Source organism: Conger conger, chromosome 4 (assembly GCF_963514075.1).
Source record: "Conger conger chromosome 4, fConCon1.1, whole genome shotgun sequence".
Classification (NCBI taxonomy): domain Eukaryota; kingdom Metazoa; phylum Chordata; class Actinopteri; order Anguilliformes; family Congridae; genus Conger; species Conger conger.
In genome coordinates, this window is record NC_083763.1 from 37,247,138 (window position 1) to 37,266,299 (window position 19,162).

The 19,162-nt window shown below is 42.0% G+C and overlaps 1 protein-coding gene across 1 annotated transcript in view; it reads left to right on the top strand.

The window, feature by feature from the left end:
* cdk8 (cyclin dependent kinase 8) overlaps positions 1-19,162 on the top strand; it is a 37,490-nt gene that overhangs the window by 14,166 nt on the left and 4,162 nt on the right. The window contains exons 7-11 of the mRNA XM_061237848.1: positions 601-744; positions 7,440-7,509; positions 11,861-11,933; positions 12,089-12,186; positions 19,135-19,162. The exon at positions 19,135-19,162 is cut by the window's right edge and continues 51 nt beyond it. Coding sequence (XP_061093832.1) covers positions 601-744; positions 7,440-7,509; positions 11,861-11,933; positions 12,089-12,186; positions 19,135-19,162 — 413 coding nt within the window. The remainder of the gene's footprint in view (positions 1-600; positions 745-7,439; positions 7,510-11,860; positions 11,934-12,088; positions 12,187-19,134) is intronic.

Here is a 19,162-nt window from a genome sequence, read left to right on the forward strand (position 1 = left end):
TTGTGTGTTTGTTTACTTTTCTGTGTTTGGTTGTTTTTGTTGGTGTGGGTTTCTTTGTCTGTTCCAAATCCATTACTAAACATCTGAATCTGAAACCAAATACTGAATCCCACTTTTATCAATGACACACTCATAATTGCAGTATAGTATGCACCAAGAATGACCATAGAATTATCTCAGAACACTGATATTGCAGGTATTTTTAATCATATTTGAAAAATGTGGGCTCCTTAAAGTTACAGTAGGTAATTTTGGACTTCAAATGGTCAAGAGAGGAATTGCAGCAACAAACACCCTGTTTATCCCGCTCTTCTCTGTGAACGCGCTGACGTTGGCTGTGTAAATTCAAACAATTTTCAACCAGTGAGCTTGAATTATTGTACAGCTATGCAATGTTTTGGTACAGATTGTCTGTGTAAACTGTGAAAAACAGGGTCAAATCAAGAAAATAATGTATTTTCCCCAAACATTACAGGTAATATTGTATGTTTTGTAATGTTTGGTTGATTTTTATTTGCTTTTTGTTCTGTTCAGATGTGCTTCTATATGAGTTTTGTTAAACACCAAAAAGTTTATTTAAAACTCAAACTCTCTTCACAGATATCTGGGCGATTGGCTGTATTTTTGCAGAGCTGCTGACATCTGAGCCCATATTCCACTGTCGACAGGAGGACATAAAGACCAGCAATCCATACCACCATGACCAGCTGGATCGCATATTCAATGTCATGGGCTTCCCTGCTGGTATGACCATTAGAGACATGTTCATTGATGGGTGTAATCAAAGGTGATATGTCGGGTGATTAATGCCTGTAGTAAGATTCTGACTTGGGAGTGGAATATGCTTGCAGAATGTGGGATTACTCATGTAGTGTGACAACACACAAGACTTGCTCCCACATAATGAAGATGAGCACAGTGCAATTACTCACATGGAATGGCGATCTTAGACCTGCATATTTAACAAGACAGGAAAGCAGATCCTCAGACAAGCTAAGCTCTGAAGCTCCCAAAGTAAGCCTGTACTGTGCATGTCTGGAGCTCCCCGTGAATGTGAATGAGGAATATCAGTTTTTAAAGGCAAAATAAAACCTGCCTGATGGTATTTTGAAACTTAAATAATAAATAAATAAATGATATTCTCACATATCAACAGGCAATAAATCATATATATTTTCCCCAGTTCAGGTTTGCTAACGTTTGCTTCTTGTTGCATTTTGCTAACATTACTGTTCAGAAGGTTAGCTTTACTTCGATCCTAATAGCTAATGCGACAGAACTACTTAACTACTTAAATAATCAAAAAACGTTGGCTTCAGACCCCTTCACTTTTTTGCATTCATTATTGTGTTGTAGATTTAATTTTACATTAATAGAATTGCACTTTTTGCCTACCAGTGTACACTGAATAACCCAAAATGACAAAGTGAAAACACGTTTTTAGACATTTTTGCGAATTTATTCAAAATCAAAAATCTTCACGACTTTCAGAAGCCTAGGCGAGGTCACGTAGCCTATGTTGAAAATAGTCAAAATTACATTACATATTACTCAAGTCATTTAGCAGACGCTCTTATCCAGAGCGACATACAATAAAGTGCAAATCAGAACCAGGGACAAGTGCATTGGAGACCCTTGAGGAAAGTACAATCCTAAATCCTACAGTAATCACAAAAATAAACTTGAACCCTTGAAGAGTAAATCAAGTTTCCAAGTAGCATGCCACAGATGGAAATAGAATACCCTGAATACTAAAATAATTATACAAAAGTGCAAATCAAACCTATAGCATTCAAGTAGATTACATGGCTAATTATATCAGTGAGGTAGGGAAGGAATGGTGCCGCCTGACGAGGTGGGTTTCAGTCTGCGCTTGAAAGTCCCTTTGACTAATCAACTCCTTGGGAAGGGGCATCTCTCCAGGACGTTTCCTGTAGAAACGCTGGGCGGAGACCAAATTAATCGGTTGGCTTTCTCTGTGGTTACTCTATGCAAAAGATAAAAGCTAGATTATCAACGAAGAGAATAGAGTAGCCAACATAATGCAAGCTTCTTGAACCCTGCACATCAATATCTAAATGGTAAATGGTAAATATCTACTTTACTTAATTATGGGGCTATCTTATGTGGGCTTCTTGAGTTTCTTGAATACACTTTTTTGTGAGTTTAATGATAAACATTTTGGCTTCAGACATAAATATAATATTTTGTATTTTTTTTGTATCAAGTTTTAGGAGCTGTAGAATGTGTAGCTTTGTTCTGCAGCAGAAATAAACTGTAGAAGTAATGTTTTTTTGTTTTTTTTAGTTAACTGATGATGTGTGAATGGCACACACTCTAGATATACGTCATTTAAATCACTGTCTTGTGGGTTATAAGGCAGTAACGAGTACAGGCGAGTACAGGTTGTTCCTCTACATTTAATGATGTGAGACAACATGGCCTTGTAGCCTGCTTTACTGCACCTACATTTTCTTTAGCCTACTTTTCTTTTCTATTTTTCTTGCAATCAATTTTAGCAAGCTTCATTTTTCTGATTTAGATAATGAGTAAACCTCAACTACACTACAAGAGCCGAGTCTTATGCTGATTAACAAGCCTGGTGTTTAAGTAGGATGAGAAAGACCCCCATTGCCCCCACTGCCCCCTACTGTTGGGACCTGGCAAGTATTTTTTCCTGGCAGGTGGCATTGTTGCCGCAAAAGCAAAATGCCAAATGAAACATGAAATCACTTTAGGTTTGTTGCTTGTAAGTAAACGTTGGTACAAAAATGAATGAACAATGAAGCTGTAACATTGCTTATTAATAAGCAATTGAAAAGCATGTTTCGGTAGTGAAAGGACACAGTGGTTGCGTACACAGATGTATGCCATTCAGAATTTTAGTGTGGTACTTGTGGCTAACAGAAGCAGAATGATACGGCAGGATGTAAGATACAAGTAGCCTTAAGTTCTACCATTCTGAACAAGGCAAATTCTTGCCAATTCTTGGCTATTGATATTTAAAAAACCAAGGAGCGATATCGGTTTTCATTTACTCATGGTGAGCAAGCTTACTAGACATTTAACAGCATTTCTAGACTCATCTCAAGGATAATTAAAGCAAATAGGGTGCCCCTGACCATTACATTACATTATAGGCATTTGGCAGACGCTCTTATCCAGAGCGATGTACAACAAAGTGCATGATGTATGCCTATGTAGGAACAACAATTAACCACTTACAAAGCCAAACAAAAGTCACAATAAAACCATCCTAGTGAACACAAGTCTAGTAAAAATTATACACACTATTGTGAGAAATTAAGAGGGAGGTAGGCAGTGGCAGGGAGAGGTACAGCTTGAGGAGGTGTGTCTTCAGTCTGCACTTGAGGGTCGTCAGAGTCTCTGCTGTTTAGACCTCTGCGGGGAGGTAGTTTTGCCATCGTGGAGCCAGAACAGACTGTAGTCATTACTGAGAACTAGAAGTGCGGAAAGGGGGAGGCGCCAGGCGTCCTGCGATGGCTGAACGAAGAGGCCTGGCAGGCATGTAGAGTCTGATGATCTTTTAGTGGTCAGCTGGGTCAGATCCCTTAACTGCCTGAAAAGCTAGCACCAATATTTTTTATTTAATGCGAGCCATAACAGGCAGCCAGTGGAGGGTAGTGAGTAGGGAGGTGACGTGGGAGTGTCAGGGAAGGCTGAAGACCAGACAAGTCTGTAAGGGGAGAGAAAGTGGAGAAAGAGGTGCCGGGCACAGAGAGGGGGACAGTGGTGTGCGAAGGAGCTGCGGATGTCTGCAATTTTCTCATTTATGAGAACTCTGAAGTCATCAGCAGCAAAGGAGGAGGCGTGCTGAGGAGAGAGGAAAAAATAGAGAACAGTTGCTGAGGGTTTGAAGTAGAGTTATGAACTTGTATTTGATAGCAGTAACCTTGGAGGTGGTGACCGCAGAAGAGAATGCCGCCAGGTGGGAATGGTAGGTTGAGAGATCCAATGGGTCCCTGGATTTCCCCCCACTTCTTCTCAGCTGCGTGAAGGTTGGCCCTGGAGGTACATAGGGTATCTGACATCCAAGGACTGGGAGGAGATGTGCAAGCTGGCCTAGGGACAAGAGGACAGACAGAGTCAAAGGCAGAGGAGAGAGATGAAAGCAGGGTGGCAGATGCAGAGTAATTGGGGAGGTTGGAGAAAAGGTGACTGGGAGCAAGAGAAGAGGCTGAGAGGGAGCGGAAGTTACACCAGACTGAAATAGTGGGGATGGGAGGAGGGGTGGGAAGTTGGGGAGCAAGAGGGAGGGAGAAGGAAATTAAGTGGTCATCGGTGAAACCATGAAGTCCTAGCAGGTGCAGTTCGTCATGAAGATAAGGCTTCGGAGGTTGTCAACCTGGGGAACATATCTGTGATGAAACTGCTTTCCCATGAACCCAGGAGCAATGTTGTAATATAGTTCCCATTTTTGCCATAGGCTACATTTACTTCCTTCATTGAGGCATTTCCGTCTTAGTTGGCTACTTATATTACTTCAAAATGTTAGGAAATGTGTTTTGTGGCTTTATGGGCATTGCGGTTTTGGTTGTGATGAGGCACTAGTAGCTTGGCAGAGAACCAGTTGCCGCTACATATGGTTTTGAATGTGTTTATTCCATAAATTCCATTAGCTATATCGGGAATATTGTGGAAACAAACAAGTTTTCTGTTATGTTCTTAGTTTATGTGTGTGTTTACAATCGTAAGTCAGCTGGACTGAACCGCTTTCCGAAGTGGTGTTAGTTTTTTTGCAAGTCTTCATAATCGTAATGGAATATGAAAAAGGTCCAGAATAACAGATAGTCAACCACTGAATGGCTGTTTTTCCCCCCTCAGCCGATTGAATTGATCAAATATATACACCATCTGCTTCACAGAATCACCACGGTGGAATTCATTTGTGGAGTTACCTCAGAGTAAGTTTCTAAGTCAATTGAAACTTTCCTGAAGCTGTCCCTACTACATTCAGGAAGGAAAGTTTTTCACAGTCTCATGTAATGATTTGATCAAATCAGAACCCGCATCGCATGGTAAATCCTGATTAATCGGCTGTTACATTCAATATAACATGCATATTATATTTATCAATTCAATAGCTTTTTTTTCTTTTTTTTTTTTTTTTTTTTTGATGTGCAGAGGCAGCTAACTATAGCTAGCCTAGGTATTTGCCTACTACCTAACCTACTGGGCCAAATTTTCCCAGCTTAACTGAGAAAGCTATAGCTACCCAGGTACAGTGGTTTCATGTTTTATTAGGCGGTTTGCCTCTGCGGTACGAATTTCACCGGCAGGGGGAAAAAATCCATAGCGAGAGCGTGATGATTAATATTCACTGAAATACACATGAAGTGAGTGGATATATTACCTCAGATCATTTTTTTCAATCACCTTGTCCCTGAGCAAGACAACTAACCCCAAAATGCTCCTGACGAGCTGGTTGGTGCCTTGCATGGCAGCCAATCGCTGTTGGTGTGGGTGTGTGTGTATGAATGGGTGAATGAGAAGCATCAATTGTACAGTGCTTTGGATAAAGGCGCTATATAAATGACAACCATTTACCATTTAACTTGGAACAATGTTGCCCAGGGACGCTTTCATGTGATCGGAAACTATCTGATGCGGGTCTTGAAGAGAGAGATTTGTGTCTGTGAGCAGGCAGAAGTGTGAGGGCTTTAGAGTGACTTGGTGGACTGGAGAAAGCAGAGAATAGCAGAGCTTCTTGAAATAATAAATTCAGTAGACCTACGCAACGTGCTCCAACTAATGTTGGACAGCTTTTCAGTGCTTGCAATGAGAATGTACAAATAAACATCAAAAAGGCACAAACTCTTGTTTGCTCACTTGCAGTAGCTTGAGAGCTAACTAGCTAGCGTGTTTGGCAGAATAACATTGTAGTTTACTAACGTTGCATAGCAACCACCTGTCACTACTTAATAGTATGGGGGAGAGCTATTTTCTTGTAAATTATTCTTGTAATGAAATTTTTCATAAAAAAATAATTGGATTGTGTCTTTAATATCTGTATTATTATGTGTGGTAACAGTTTTATAAAACTCATTCCAGGACATGGTATGTAGGAACAAAGCCACTTAGCTGTGATACAATTTCTATATACCACTGCCTGTTATGAGTTATTGATTAAGAATAGATTCGACACCCCCGGCCTGTTATAAGTGCATCAGCTTTTTTAAATAAAGTTATATATTCCATGTAGACCAGTCCTATTTAGCACTCGCTCTCATCAGTTTTTATAGCGGGCAGATACTCCCCATTCCCATTTATCCCCCTGCTATCAGCACTTTTTTTACTAGGCCTATTCTCTGGACGGTGGTGGGTGTTAAGGGTTGCTTATGATATAAATAAGAAAATTAAAGAGTTTGTGTAAAAGTTTGTGATTGCAAACCATATTTTATTATTTTATTATTATTGTTATTATTACAGTACACATGCATAGTCATTACAAAAAGTAGGCTAAAGGAAATATAGGCTGACAGTAAGCCAGAGACGTTGTTAGGATCTTGAAACATTGGGGGCTTAGCCAGAATTATACATTTAATAAAGACTGTGGTGCACCCAGGGCTGTTTTTAGCATTCTCACTGGATAGATAGCGAATTAACTTAACGTCTAGTCAAGTAAATAGTAGCTATCTAGTTAATGTGCACTTTCCTTCAATACCTCCCGCTGCCCCCAGTTATGTCAAAGGAGAGTTCTTATGTAATGGTGAACAAGAGGTTTTTAAGAGTGGTCTCATAAATTTGTACATTGGCTTCAGAAAGTATTCAGCCCCTTAAATTTTTTGCACACTTTATTGTGTTGTAGATTTCATTTGAAATTGATCAAATAGCCATTTTTGCCTATCTACACTCAATAACCTATTATGACAAATGTTATAGAATTTTTAGCAAATTTAGTCAACTCTGAAATCTCGATCACTGTAGTTGACTGTATATTGATGGGCAAAAATGACAGGTTTATCCATTTAAAATGAATCTACAACATTGAAGAAAATTTACCATTGAGGTGTTGTTTGGTTGTCAAATCAATTTGATTTTCAGTAATGAGTCCAATGGGCCTTTTGCACTAAACATGCGCAGAAGAGGCTGTTCCCCATTACTTCCTTGGCTTCACTGCCTGGCCCCTCCTTCCGTCTCCAGTCCCTAAACTTACTCTTTCCTGCAAGTCTTTAATGAGTGCATCCTCCTTCCGCATGTGTACGTTACCAAACATGCCTTCACTCCAAATGATCACCTTCCCCAAGCAGTGCTTTTTTTCAAAGTACAATATTAATGAAGGCATTAATCACCCTCCATGGATGTGTTGTTCAGGTGTAGATGAAGCCTCATGTTCCAGTTTTTCTTTCCACTCATCTTTTCCTCTGTCCCCCTGTTCTCCTCCTCACTTCTTCCCTCATTCCCTTTTTGTATGTTAGATAAGGACTGGGAAGACATTAAGAAGATGCCAGAACACTCAACCCTGATGAAAGATTTCAGGAGAAACACGTAGGTCTCTTGCTGCAGTGATAAACAGTGGATCTGAAGGAGGAGGTTTTAATCTGATCTGGTCAAATAACTAATCCTATGAGTTTAATGTTCTAATTTAATTTATTTAACCAGATGGGACAATTGAGAACTAACCCTTACAGATAAACCGCAGGATATAAGAGTGTAAAAATGAAAGAGATTGTGTTACATAACAGATTATGGAGGAAGATGAGTGGAAGTCGACCGATGTGTATCTTTCTAGGCAGATGATTATATTTCTTTTAGCGAAAAAAAGCTTATTTCTCAATTCTGGGCTGATCTAGAAAATAAAAAACAAATCCCAACACTAAAAATGATTGAAAATACCATATTACATTCATTTTTGGCATTTGGCAGACGCTCTTATCCAGAGCGACTTACAGTTGATTAGACTAAGCAGGAGACAATCCTCCCCTGGAGCAATGCAGGGTTAAGGGCCTTGCTCAAGGGCCCAATGGCTGTGCGGATCTTATTGTGGCTACACTGGGATTAGAACCACCAACCTTGTGTGTCCTAGTCATTTACCTTACCTTACCTTAACCACTACGCTACATGCCTTCTCTTGACAAACTTTACTGCACAAGTTAAAATGAATAATTATCTATGTATAATTTTTTCATGACACACTTACAGGGGTTGATTCTGAATAGCAGAATGAATTATTCAGTGTTTATTCATCACCCCATCTTGCCATCAGCTTTGTTTATGTAATTAATTGATAATATGGGAGCAGACTAGTCTTCACAAGTGACTGGTATATCTCCTGCCGGGAAAAAACACTTGAGAGTCGCGTTGCATTTTGACCTTTTAACAGGCGGATCAGTCATTTGTAGCAAGATTGCCCATAGTAGTTAAGGTAAAGGTTTAGGGTTGTTTTTGACAGAAGCACCACCAGGTGGCAAATGTGAGCACAGCTGCCCACCCTTGCCAGTGTGATGAACTTAATTTGTCTAGTCCTGAAGTATCTTGTTTTCAGTGAAATTATCATCAATTTATACAGGGTAGCACAGTCGCTAACCAACAATAGGACTAGAGGTGTTAATCATGTGTTTCACGCATAGATATGAGACGTGGTTAAAAAACTACAAGGGATGTGCTCCATTCAGAGTCTCATTCACGTTTTAGTTATGCTCATTCATTAAACATAGGGTGAATTTAAGCTTGTAGCTAATGTCAACTCTATATAAGGTATATCTTCCATAGCGGCACTTAACCTCGTTAGCAATAGGGGTGTGTACAGATGGACATTTAAATGGTTAACCGAAACTGATTTGTAAACGTTTATGAAAAATAGCTAACCGATAACCAATATTTTTTGCTGAAGCTGAAATGGTAATCTCAGTTTAAAATAAATGCACATTCACCACCAGGCGTATTAGTGCAGTTTACATTCTAAACTAGCCATCAACAAGCTACAGTAGTTCTAGCAAGCAATCTGGCCATTTCAGGGGGTTTTAAATGCAAACACCAAAGGGAATTGAATGCTATAATATCAGCGTTATCAACAAAATATTTGTAGCTGTTGGTTGACTTATGGCTTATTGAAACGTTATGTCGTTTCTTAAGGTTCACAGTAGATCTGTGTTTATTTGTCGACACGCAAATTCAAACTACCGGCAAAGAGAACGTAGCTTTCCACTATGCTGTATCTACATAAAAATAAACAAAGCAATACATCATTGGACAAATATTGCACGTAATATTACAATACAATGTATGTTCACATTCTAAACTAGCAATCGACAGATTCAGTAGTACTAGCAAGCAATCTGCGGCCATTTCAGAGGGTCACGAATGCAAACAAGAATGCTAATTTCTGTGTGCTTTAAATCTGTCTCTGTTAGTTCACTTATGGCTTATTGTATGGCGTTTCTTCATCCGTGTTTATTCATTGACACCCAAATTCAAACTACCGGCAAACTGAACTTTGCTTTCCACTCTATGCATATAATATGCATACTATATGCGTCATATAAAACGCATTGGCAAAGTTTACTGTTACATATTCATATATCAAATTCTACAGAGACCTGTATTGGAATAAAAGTAAAATTATTAGACCAGTCGCCTATGGTAGAATAGACCCGGTGTTATATTATATCAGGCAAATATTGTGTGACCACAGAATTGAGAGCACTTCCCTTTGGGAAGAGGGATGAAAACATGAAGAATTATCATTTTAACTGATGCATTTTAAACAATGACACATGATCGACCAGCGTGCTTGGACGTAAAGTACAGGGATTTAACTACAGACTGTGAGGTTGCACTGCACAATGTCAATGCAAATGTAAATCTTTAATTTGGCAATTAGGCTATTATCTGACATTTAACTATTAAGATGGCCAAAAATAAAGTTTGAAAATGCAATTAAATTTGTCACTAAAAAATGATACCCCCCCTAGCGGTCTTAAGCCATGTTGGTTACATGGTGAACAGTTTAAAAAATGGGATGGTAGCCATTTACAAAAACTGATGATTTGTCACATCCCAACTTCAGATGCGTTCTGCAGGCATTTCTGCTGCTCCCAGAAACCTTGGTGGACAAAGAAACGGCAACCAAGGGGGTAGTGTTTGGCAAAGGGTGAATTATGACCAAGAACCATGAGCAAGAGCTGCACACCGTGTTGCCAACTTGAGACAAATAACCAACCTCACTGAGAAACCTATCTAGTGTCCTCCAACTGTAAATGTGCAAAAAAACAGGCCCCTTCAAACAAAGTGCCTAGATTTTGTAAAGCAAGGCCAAAAAAAACTATTTGTTGTGTGGATATTTTCTGTTTCTGTTACCATGGTTACATTGTGTAATATTATATTATAAGCTGTTGAGCTGAAGTTCGAATTAAGAACAATTTTCATTGTCTTTTAATGCTGGCTTGATGTGCCCTCTTGAGGGTTTTGGTTTCACTGGTGAAATGGCTTCTTCTTAAATCTCACTGTGGTCATGAAAGATCCCACAATACTGTTTGCAAAGAGTAGGATGTTCCCCCGGTGTCCTGGCTAAATTCCCAACTTAGCTCTTTCAACCTGCCACTTAATCATTTCGATTCCCTGAAAAAATTGCTCTCTCCCTATCCACCTAAGCTGATGTGTGGTTAGCATTCTGGAGCAAAATGGCTGCTGTTGTATCACCTAGGTGAGTGCTGCACACTGGTGGTGGTGGGGGTGGCCTCATCACAGTGAAGTGCTTTGAGTGTGAGAAACACTATATAAATGCAACTAAGCTGTTCGTCAGTTGCTAAAAATATAATATGTTTCTAAATTGCAATTGAAAACAGTCTATAACATAAAGGTAAAATGGGTTATTAATCATTATTCTGAAAGGGGAATATGTGCTCATAAGCTACATTTATGGCACCACCAATTTTTCCACCCCAAGGGTCTCACTTTGGGCTGAAGCTCCTGTACCTGGCGTCGCATGCGGTGCCTACATGTGGCTCGACAGTGAATTTACTGTCAATATTGTGGAGCTCAGTAGGCAGCTGAAGTTCAGTGTACTCACCCGGCCAAACGGAAACCTTTGCGGGAGCATGGAGCACATTAGCTCTTCTCACAGAATGTCTGTCCATGGGTGTCTGATTGGTGGCATATTGATAAACACAGTCACTGACCTGGAGCTGGTGTTTCGCTGGTTGGATAGAAATATAATTCATTTGTGAATGGGATCCCAGCCAGAAGTCAAGGTTTTCAACCACATGGCCCTCAAAGAACAGCTCACGCCTGTCCCTGTTGAAGTATGTACGTGTTTCTCCTACCACTTTCAAGAGAGACGAGGCATCAGCCTGGTGGGCAGACTGTGTGCTACCAGTGATCTTGATGCCCAGCCTGGCTGTGCATGACACTATTGATAGTAAGCCTCACTGGAACATGCACCTGAAAAGCATCAAGGTACAGTGTCTGCCTGATCACTACTTTCACTTTCGACCCCTGCTTTAGCAGTAGAAATAATCTAGAGTGACTTCTACAAAACTGTAGCGTGACATAGTCACTTAAGAATCATCTTTCCAGATGATATCAAAGTCATAGACCCGGTCGGAGATTAGTGCACACATGTTGACTGAGAACAAGGCATAGCCGAGAATACAGAGGAAAGACAACCCATGAGCATATGCAGCAGCATCCCGACTCATGGGTACAACTTAATTTTACTTGGTCACCAGTCCATGCAGGGGTACACAAGCCCACTCCTTTGGTTTTGTAGCTTTACAGGGCAATGCAAGAATGCTACAAGGTTGTGTGGCTCCTAGTAAAAATGGTCAAAGTATACAGCAGAGCCTCGTCACCCCAGTGTTTTTTTTTCCTCTGTGTGCGTTTTAAATATCCCCATCAGGTACACCAACTGCAGCCTCACAAAGTACATGGAGAAACACAAAGTCAAACCAGACAGCAAAGCATTCCACCTGGTGAGTTTCCACATTAAACACCAGATTAACTGGACTTCTGCTTAATACACTATATGGCATTTCAGCTGCCTTGCATGCATTGCATGCCTGTTGTGTTGGAAGAATGTTAATTTGATGCTCTGTGATATTGTGATGATGTGCAAACATTGTCCCAGCTGCAGAAGCTGCTCACCATGGACCCCATTCGCAGAATCACATCGGAGCAGGCCATGCAGGACCCCTACTTTCTTGAGGAACCTCTCCCCACCTCTGAGTGAGTACTTGACACACCAACACACTGCACTAAAGCACCGCACCATAATCATGCAGCACATGAGCACATCATTACAGCATAAGCACAAGATTTCAATACTTCATTTTGCCTTAAACCCTTCGCACAAGTCCCCTAGTGGTCAAGGAGCTGGCTTCCCGACTCAACTCGCACATTGTGCTCCTGTAACCAAACTGTGAGTGGAAGCAACAACCTATGTTCTAGCTTTGTTGCTATGTGCTAGCTAGCTTTGTTGCTATGTGCTTTCCAATACTATACTTTATTAATGTTTCAATTTAGCCAACCAAAATCATCTATAAATAAAAAATAACTACAATCAAGCTTTCATAATTGTCGGCACATCTGGTTCAGTACTTGGTGCATCCACCTCTGGCAAGGTTTTTCTGTAATGCACACGTTTTTGATTGCATTGAGATTCGTAATAATATCAAAAATTGAATGTTTTAGTCAGAGACAGCTTCAGCATCAAAACGGATGCATAAAAAGAGAGGCACCTCATGCCCTCTGAAATATGGGGGTGGGTCAGTGATGTTTTTGGGCTGCTTTCATTCCATAGGTCGAGGGGCACTGGCATGTCTAATTGTTAACTTAGGACAATGATTCTGGGCTCAGCATAATGGCTTAAATTATGGGTGCACCGATGTTACCGATGGTACAGGCCCGTATGTACATGACACATGCCCGCAATATTGGTTTGCCTAAGAATGCTATATTAAATTCATGATTAAATCCCATATCCTGTCATAATTAGGGTCTGTCGTCATGAAATGTGTGGTGTATTGTGTGCTGAAAGTGCCTGTTTAACATTATGCAATGTAATCAGCCCTGGAAATGGTAATTTAGTGTGACCTTAGAACTTGATTAGGGGGGCGTGTTTCCTCACTCTTTACTTTATAATAGAGGTTATATGTTATTTGCGTGACCATGTAGCATTATGTGGACACATCATAGTCTACAAGCATCAAGCAGCTACATAGCTGTATATCATCGTGGGACTTTTAAAATAACCAAATAACATAACTTGATTGAATGCGAACTGCTTGAGCTGTCAGTCTGTGTAGACGTGTGGTCCTGGTCCGGTGAATGCATACCTCTCTGGGATACAGGTAGGACTTTCACCTCAATAATTGCAAATGTGGGAATACAGTAGGCTACATCAAAAATTCATCTCTCAGAATTTTTTTTATTCCTAATCTAATCATATTCTCAGAAAAATACCCTTTCTGAGAATATGTACGTTAAGCACATGAAGGAAGCTTAATTCAGCTTGAATTCAGAGCCAATAAAAATACAATTTTCTCCCATTTGTTCTGTTTAAGTCCCTTTGTAATTGTATGTTTTTCAGGTCTTACATTGTAGCTGTTAACTACTAAATAAAAAATAATATTTACACAAACCTTGGTAGATTTTATATAAATATGTCTTGTGCCATGCACAAATAAATCCCCTAGTAATGTCAACCAGAGCATACAAAAATTAAGTTACTCACAACGCACTCAATAATGTTTGGGACAAAGACCCATCATTTATTTATTTGCTTCTGTACTCCATTTGCCACATTGTCAGATTTTAATAAATGGCATTTTTATATATTTTGGTTTCACCACGAGATATACAACAGTGTTCATACATAGTCCCCCCCATTTCAGGGCACCATAACGTATGGGACACAACAATGTTGTGTAAATGATAGTATGCATGAAATGGCCTCCTGATGTCTGTGACCCATCAACATCATCAGTCTGGATATCTTATTTCCAGGTTGTCCTACAAGCGATACAAAAACTCTTTGCATTTGAATATATCTGGGAATATGTATGGGAATTGGGTGGGTGGTACTTAGATTCAGCCTCAAACTAACACGCTGCTGCCAGATATGCAGTAGATACAAAAATAAAGGTTTCTCCATCTCAATGGAAAACATATTCTGGAGAAATGGTTCTTTTCGTATCTACCATTGTCACACCAAGAATAGACTCAGGCAATCAAAAACCTATAATCAAGACTAGCTACTGAAAGCTTTGTTATACTTGCACTATGGAAGTGTAACAGGTCCTATTTGGGCCTAGATATCTGATGCATGAATTCTTATCAAAACTCAAAGGGTTAAACACTCTAGTTACATTACATTATTGGCATTTGGCAGACCCTCTTATCCAGAGCGACGTACAACAAAGTGCATACCCATAACCAGGGATAAGTTCGCTGAAAGACCCTAGAGGGTTTTTTTTGAACAAAGAAACAAACAAACGGAGCAAAAGTGACCAAAGTTAACTATCCAAACACTGCTTACCTAGCCAACTAAAAATACCGATACACAAAGCAAGTCACAAAGACAACAATTAAGGTTCACAGGGAGGTAGGGAGGCATGGGGAGAGGTGCTGCTTGAAGAGGTGTGTCTTCAGCTTGCGCAGAAGGCGGGGAGAGATTCTGCAGTTCTGACCTCAACGGGGAGTTTGTTCCACCACCGTGGAGCCAGAACAGACAGTAGTCGTGAGCGTGAGGTGGAGGTTCAGAGAGGGGGAGGTGCCAAGCGGCCTGTGGAGGCTGAACGAAGAGGTCTGGCAGGGGTGTAGGGTCTGATGATTTTTTGTAGATAAGCTGGGGAAGACCCTTTAACTGCTTGGAAGGCTAGCACCAATGTTTTGAATTTGATGCGAGCCATGACAGGCAGCCAGTGGAGGGAAGTAAGCAGGGGGGTGACGTGTGAGTATTTGGGAAGTTTGAAGACCAGACGAGCTGCTGCATTCTTGATGAGTTGGAGGGGTCCGATGGCGGACGCTGGGAGGCCAGCCAAGAGGGAATTGCAGTAGTCCAGGCGGGACAGAACCATCGCTTGGACCAGGAGCTGGGTCGAGTAGGGGGTGAGAAAGGGGCGGATTCTCCGTATGTTGTATAGGAAGAACCTGCAAGACTGGGTCACCGCCGCAATGTTCTCGGAAAGGGACAGTCTGCTGTCCATTACCACGAGGTTCCTTGCACTGGGTGACGGCGTGAGTGTGGTATCCCTGAGGGAAATGGAGAGATCCAGATGGGGAGAGGTATTAGCAGGGATGAATATCATTTCAGTCTTGCCTGGGTTGAGCTTTAGATGGTGGTTGTCCATCCAGCTCTGGATGTCCCTCAGGCAAGCAGAGATACGGGCTGAAACCTGCGTATCAGACGGCGGGAACGAGACGAAGAGTTCGGTATCGTCCTCGTAGCAGTGGTAGGATAGCCCATGTGCAGTGATCACAGGGCCAAGGGAGCGAGTGTAAAGAGAAAAAAGAAGCGGGCCTAGGACTGAGCCCTGGGGAACTCCTGTGGCAAGGGGCCGAGGTGTTGATACCGAACCAGCCCAGGCAACCTGGAAGGAGCGACCAGAGAGGTAGGACTCAATCCAGTCCAGGGCTGTGCCACAGATGCCCGTTGCTGACAGGGCAGACAGGAGGATGGAGTGATCCACAGTGTCGAAGGTAGCAGAGAGATCTAGAAGAATGAGGACAGAGGAGAGGGAGGCTGCTCGTGCGGCATGGAGCGACTCACTGACGGAGAGGAGCGTAGTCTCTGTCGAGTGGCCCGATCTGAAGCCAGACTGATGGGGGTCTAGCAGGTTGTTGTTAGAAAAGAAAGAAGAAAGTTGAGTAGAAGCGGCTCGTTCTATAGTTTTAGAAAGGAAAGGAAGAAGAGATACCGGGCGGTAGTTCTGGATGATGGCGGGATCCAGAGTAGGCTTTTTTAGCAGCGGAGTGATGTGGGCCCTCTTGGAGGATGCCGGAAAACAGCCGGAAGACAGGGAGGAGTTGACAAGGGAGACAAATGGGAGAATGTCAGGTGTGATAGTTTGGAGAAGAGAAGAGGGAATAGGGTCAAGGGCACAGGTTGTAGGGCGGTGGCAGAGCAGGAGTTGAGAAACATCAGAGTCTGTAAGGGGGGAGAAAGTGGAAGAGGAAGGGATGGGCCTAGAGGGGGTGAAGGGCACAGTGAGGGGGGCGGTGGTTGTAAAGGATCTGAGGATGACTGTGACGTTCTCATCGAAGAAATCAGCAAAGTCATCAGCAGCGAAGGAGGACTGAGGAGGAGGAGGCGGTGCGTTGAGGAGAGAGGAGAAAATAGAGAAAAGTTTCCGGGGGTTAGAACCGGAGTTCTTAATTTGTGTTTGTTCTAGTAAAAAAAAGAAGTTATAGTAAAGGTTTAAAGACTCTAGGTTGTATTCAAGTATTCAAGGCACACGGACAAGGTATAAAAAAAACAAATATTAAATGCCGGTCTTTCATTAGCAATAATCAAATCCCTTATCAATAATATCAAACATATGTACACATTGGCCAATAAGATTTCCTGTGACTAATAGGTTGCAACATTGAAAAAAAAATAATAATAGTTCGGAGCGCTCAATTTGCTTATCTGTCTCCTGTGCGTTGCTGCAGCCTGGGTACAAATGGTTATGCTGTTCCTGGCGTGCTGAGTTGAGAACATGCAGAGTGGAGCGCGTGCATGCAGTTGAGCTAGGGCGCTCGTTCTCGGGGGTCCTGGCTCGCCAATCAGCTTTCTCAAAGTCCACAAAAAAAAACAACCGTTTGCTGGTAATTGCTAGACTGACGTGACATAGGAACGTGACCTACGTGACATAGTCCGCTGCGCCCTCTAGTGGAACTAGGGGGATTTACATAAACACACAAATCATAGAAAATATGAACCCTTTCTTATATAGGGGAAAAATACATGGGTTACAGAAGCAATTGAATACCCCTGACTAATCCGAAACATCAGAGAAACCAATTGTCCAATTACCTTTGGTCCCATAAAATGACGTGTACCCTATGGCGTAGCCTCTGCGTAGATGTGTACCCTACGGCATAGCCTACGGCATAGCCTCTGCGTAGACGTGTACCCTACGGCGTAGCCTCTGCGTAGACGTGTACCCTACGGCGTAGCCTCTGCGTAGACGTGTACCCTACGGCGTAGCCTCTGCGTAGACGTGTCCCCTACGGCGTAGCCTCTGCGTAGACGTGTCCCCTACGGCGTAGCCTCTGCGTAGACGTGTACCCTACGGCGTAGCCTCTGCGTAGATGTGTCCCCTACGGCGTAGCCTCTGCGTAGATGTGTCCCCTACGGCGTAGCCTCTGCGTAGACGTGTACCCTACGGCGTAGCCTCTGCGTAGACGTGTACCCTACGGCGTAGCCTCTGCGTAGACGTGTACCCTACGGCGTAGCCTCTGCGTTGACGTGTACCCTACGGCGTAGCCTCTGCGTTGACGTGTACCCTACGGCGTAGCCTCTGCGTTGACGTGTACCCTACGGCGTAGCCTGTTTGTAGACGTGTACCCTACGGTGTAGCCTCTGCGTAGACGTGTACCCTACGGCGTAGCCTCTTCGTAGACGTGTACCCTACAGTCGCCTGTCCGAAAGCGAAATCTGTTCACTTCCTAGTTGCCTGATTAGTAATCTGTCCTTCAAACAACTTTGGAGGTGTGTTCACAGCACACGATTGAGACGCACTTTGAAAGCAGAAAGTTGTCAGTTTAGGCAATTTAGCTGGCTAGCTCACTGAGGTTACATACGTTATTTCAGAGTTAAGCAATTCAAACGTTGTTTAGAAAGTATAACTAAAACATAATGTCGAGCCCATTGTGTACTTGCACTTGTGGGCAAGCTCTTTTACAGTTCTTTGTGAACTCCGCCGCTGCTTTCAGCCGCCATTAATTTAAAGGAAGTAAGATCCATACAGTTAATCGCAAATGATAGTGGGATTTAATTACGACAAAAACTAGCGTTTTGGCGGTGTAATTGCAGAGCGACGCAGACACCCCCACACACAAGTATAAATGCTTTCAACGGTGTAGGGGCTATGCGTAGACTCAACGCAGAAGTATAAATCAGGCTTTAGCCAGTCAGAATTGTCCAGATTTGGATTTGAAAAACTTTGCTTTGTTGCTTTAGCAGTCTATTTGGGATCATTGTCTTGCTACAGGATGAGGCATCGTCCAATTGGAGTTCGTAGGCATTTGGTTGAATTTTAGCAGATAAGAGGCTTCAGAATGAATTCTGCTCCTGCTGTCAACAATTACACCATCAATGAGGACAAGTAAGCCAGTACCTGTGGCAGCTAAATGTCTAAACCATGCCCATCACCATATGTACAGATGAGGGAGGGGAGGGATGAGCTTTGGTTCTTGGGCAGTTCCTTTTCGTCTCCACAGTTTGCTCTTGCCATTACTCTGATACAAGTCAAACTTGGTCTCAAACTTGAGACTCTGCATGTTCTTTATGTACTGAGCAAATTTTAACCTGGCCATCCTGTTTTTGCGGCTATTTAGTGGTTCGCATCTTGCAGTTTAGCCTCTGTAGTTCTGTTTGTGAAGTCTTCTGTGCACCATAGTCACTGAAACATGCATGCCTGCCTCCTGAAGAGTGTTTTTGCTCTGTCAGACAGGTGTTTGGGGACTTCATCCCGATTACGTTACAAAGTAAAGAGCTATTGTCACTAAAACAGTGGCATCTTAAAATAGGTGAGTTTTAAAGCTTTCAAGCGGTATATCCTGTTACCATAGTGATTGAAAATTGCACCGTGGAAAAAAGGAATAAATGCAAAAGAAACCTTCCCAGCCCGAGACTTAAGGGTTTAATAATGAAGCCAGAACACAGCGTTTGTTGCTTCCACTCATAGTTGGTTCCAGGAGTACTGAATGTCTGGTTTTGGGTAGTCTCAGGACGCAGGCATTATGGCATACATTGGGGGGCTTGCGCGATGGGGTGAATAATTTTAATTCTACCAACATTGTGATTTCTATTACAGTATTGTTGTTGATCTTTCTACTTATTCTCCTATTAATTTCTGTGAAGCATTTTGTATTGTAAACTTAATGAAAGCTGCTGTATATCTAAAGGCTTATTTGATTTAATTTAATTTGATTAATAAATTAACTAATCCCCGCCTTTCTGCACAGTGTCTTTGCGGGCTGTCAGATACCATAT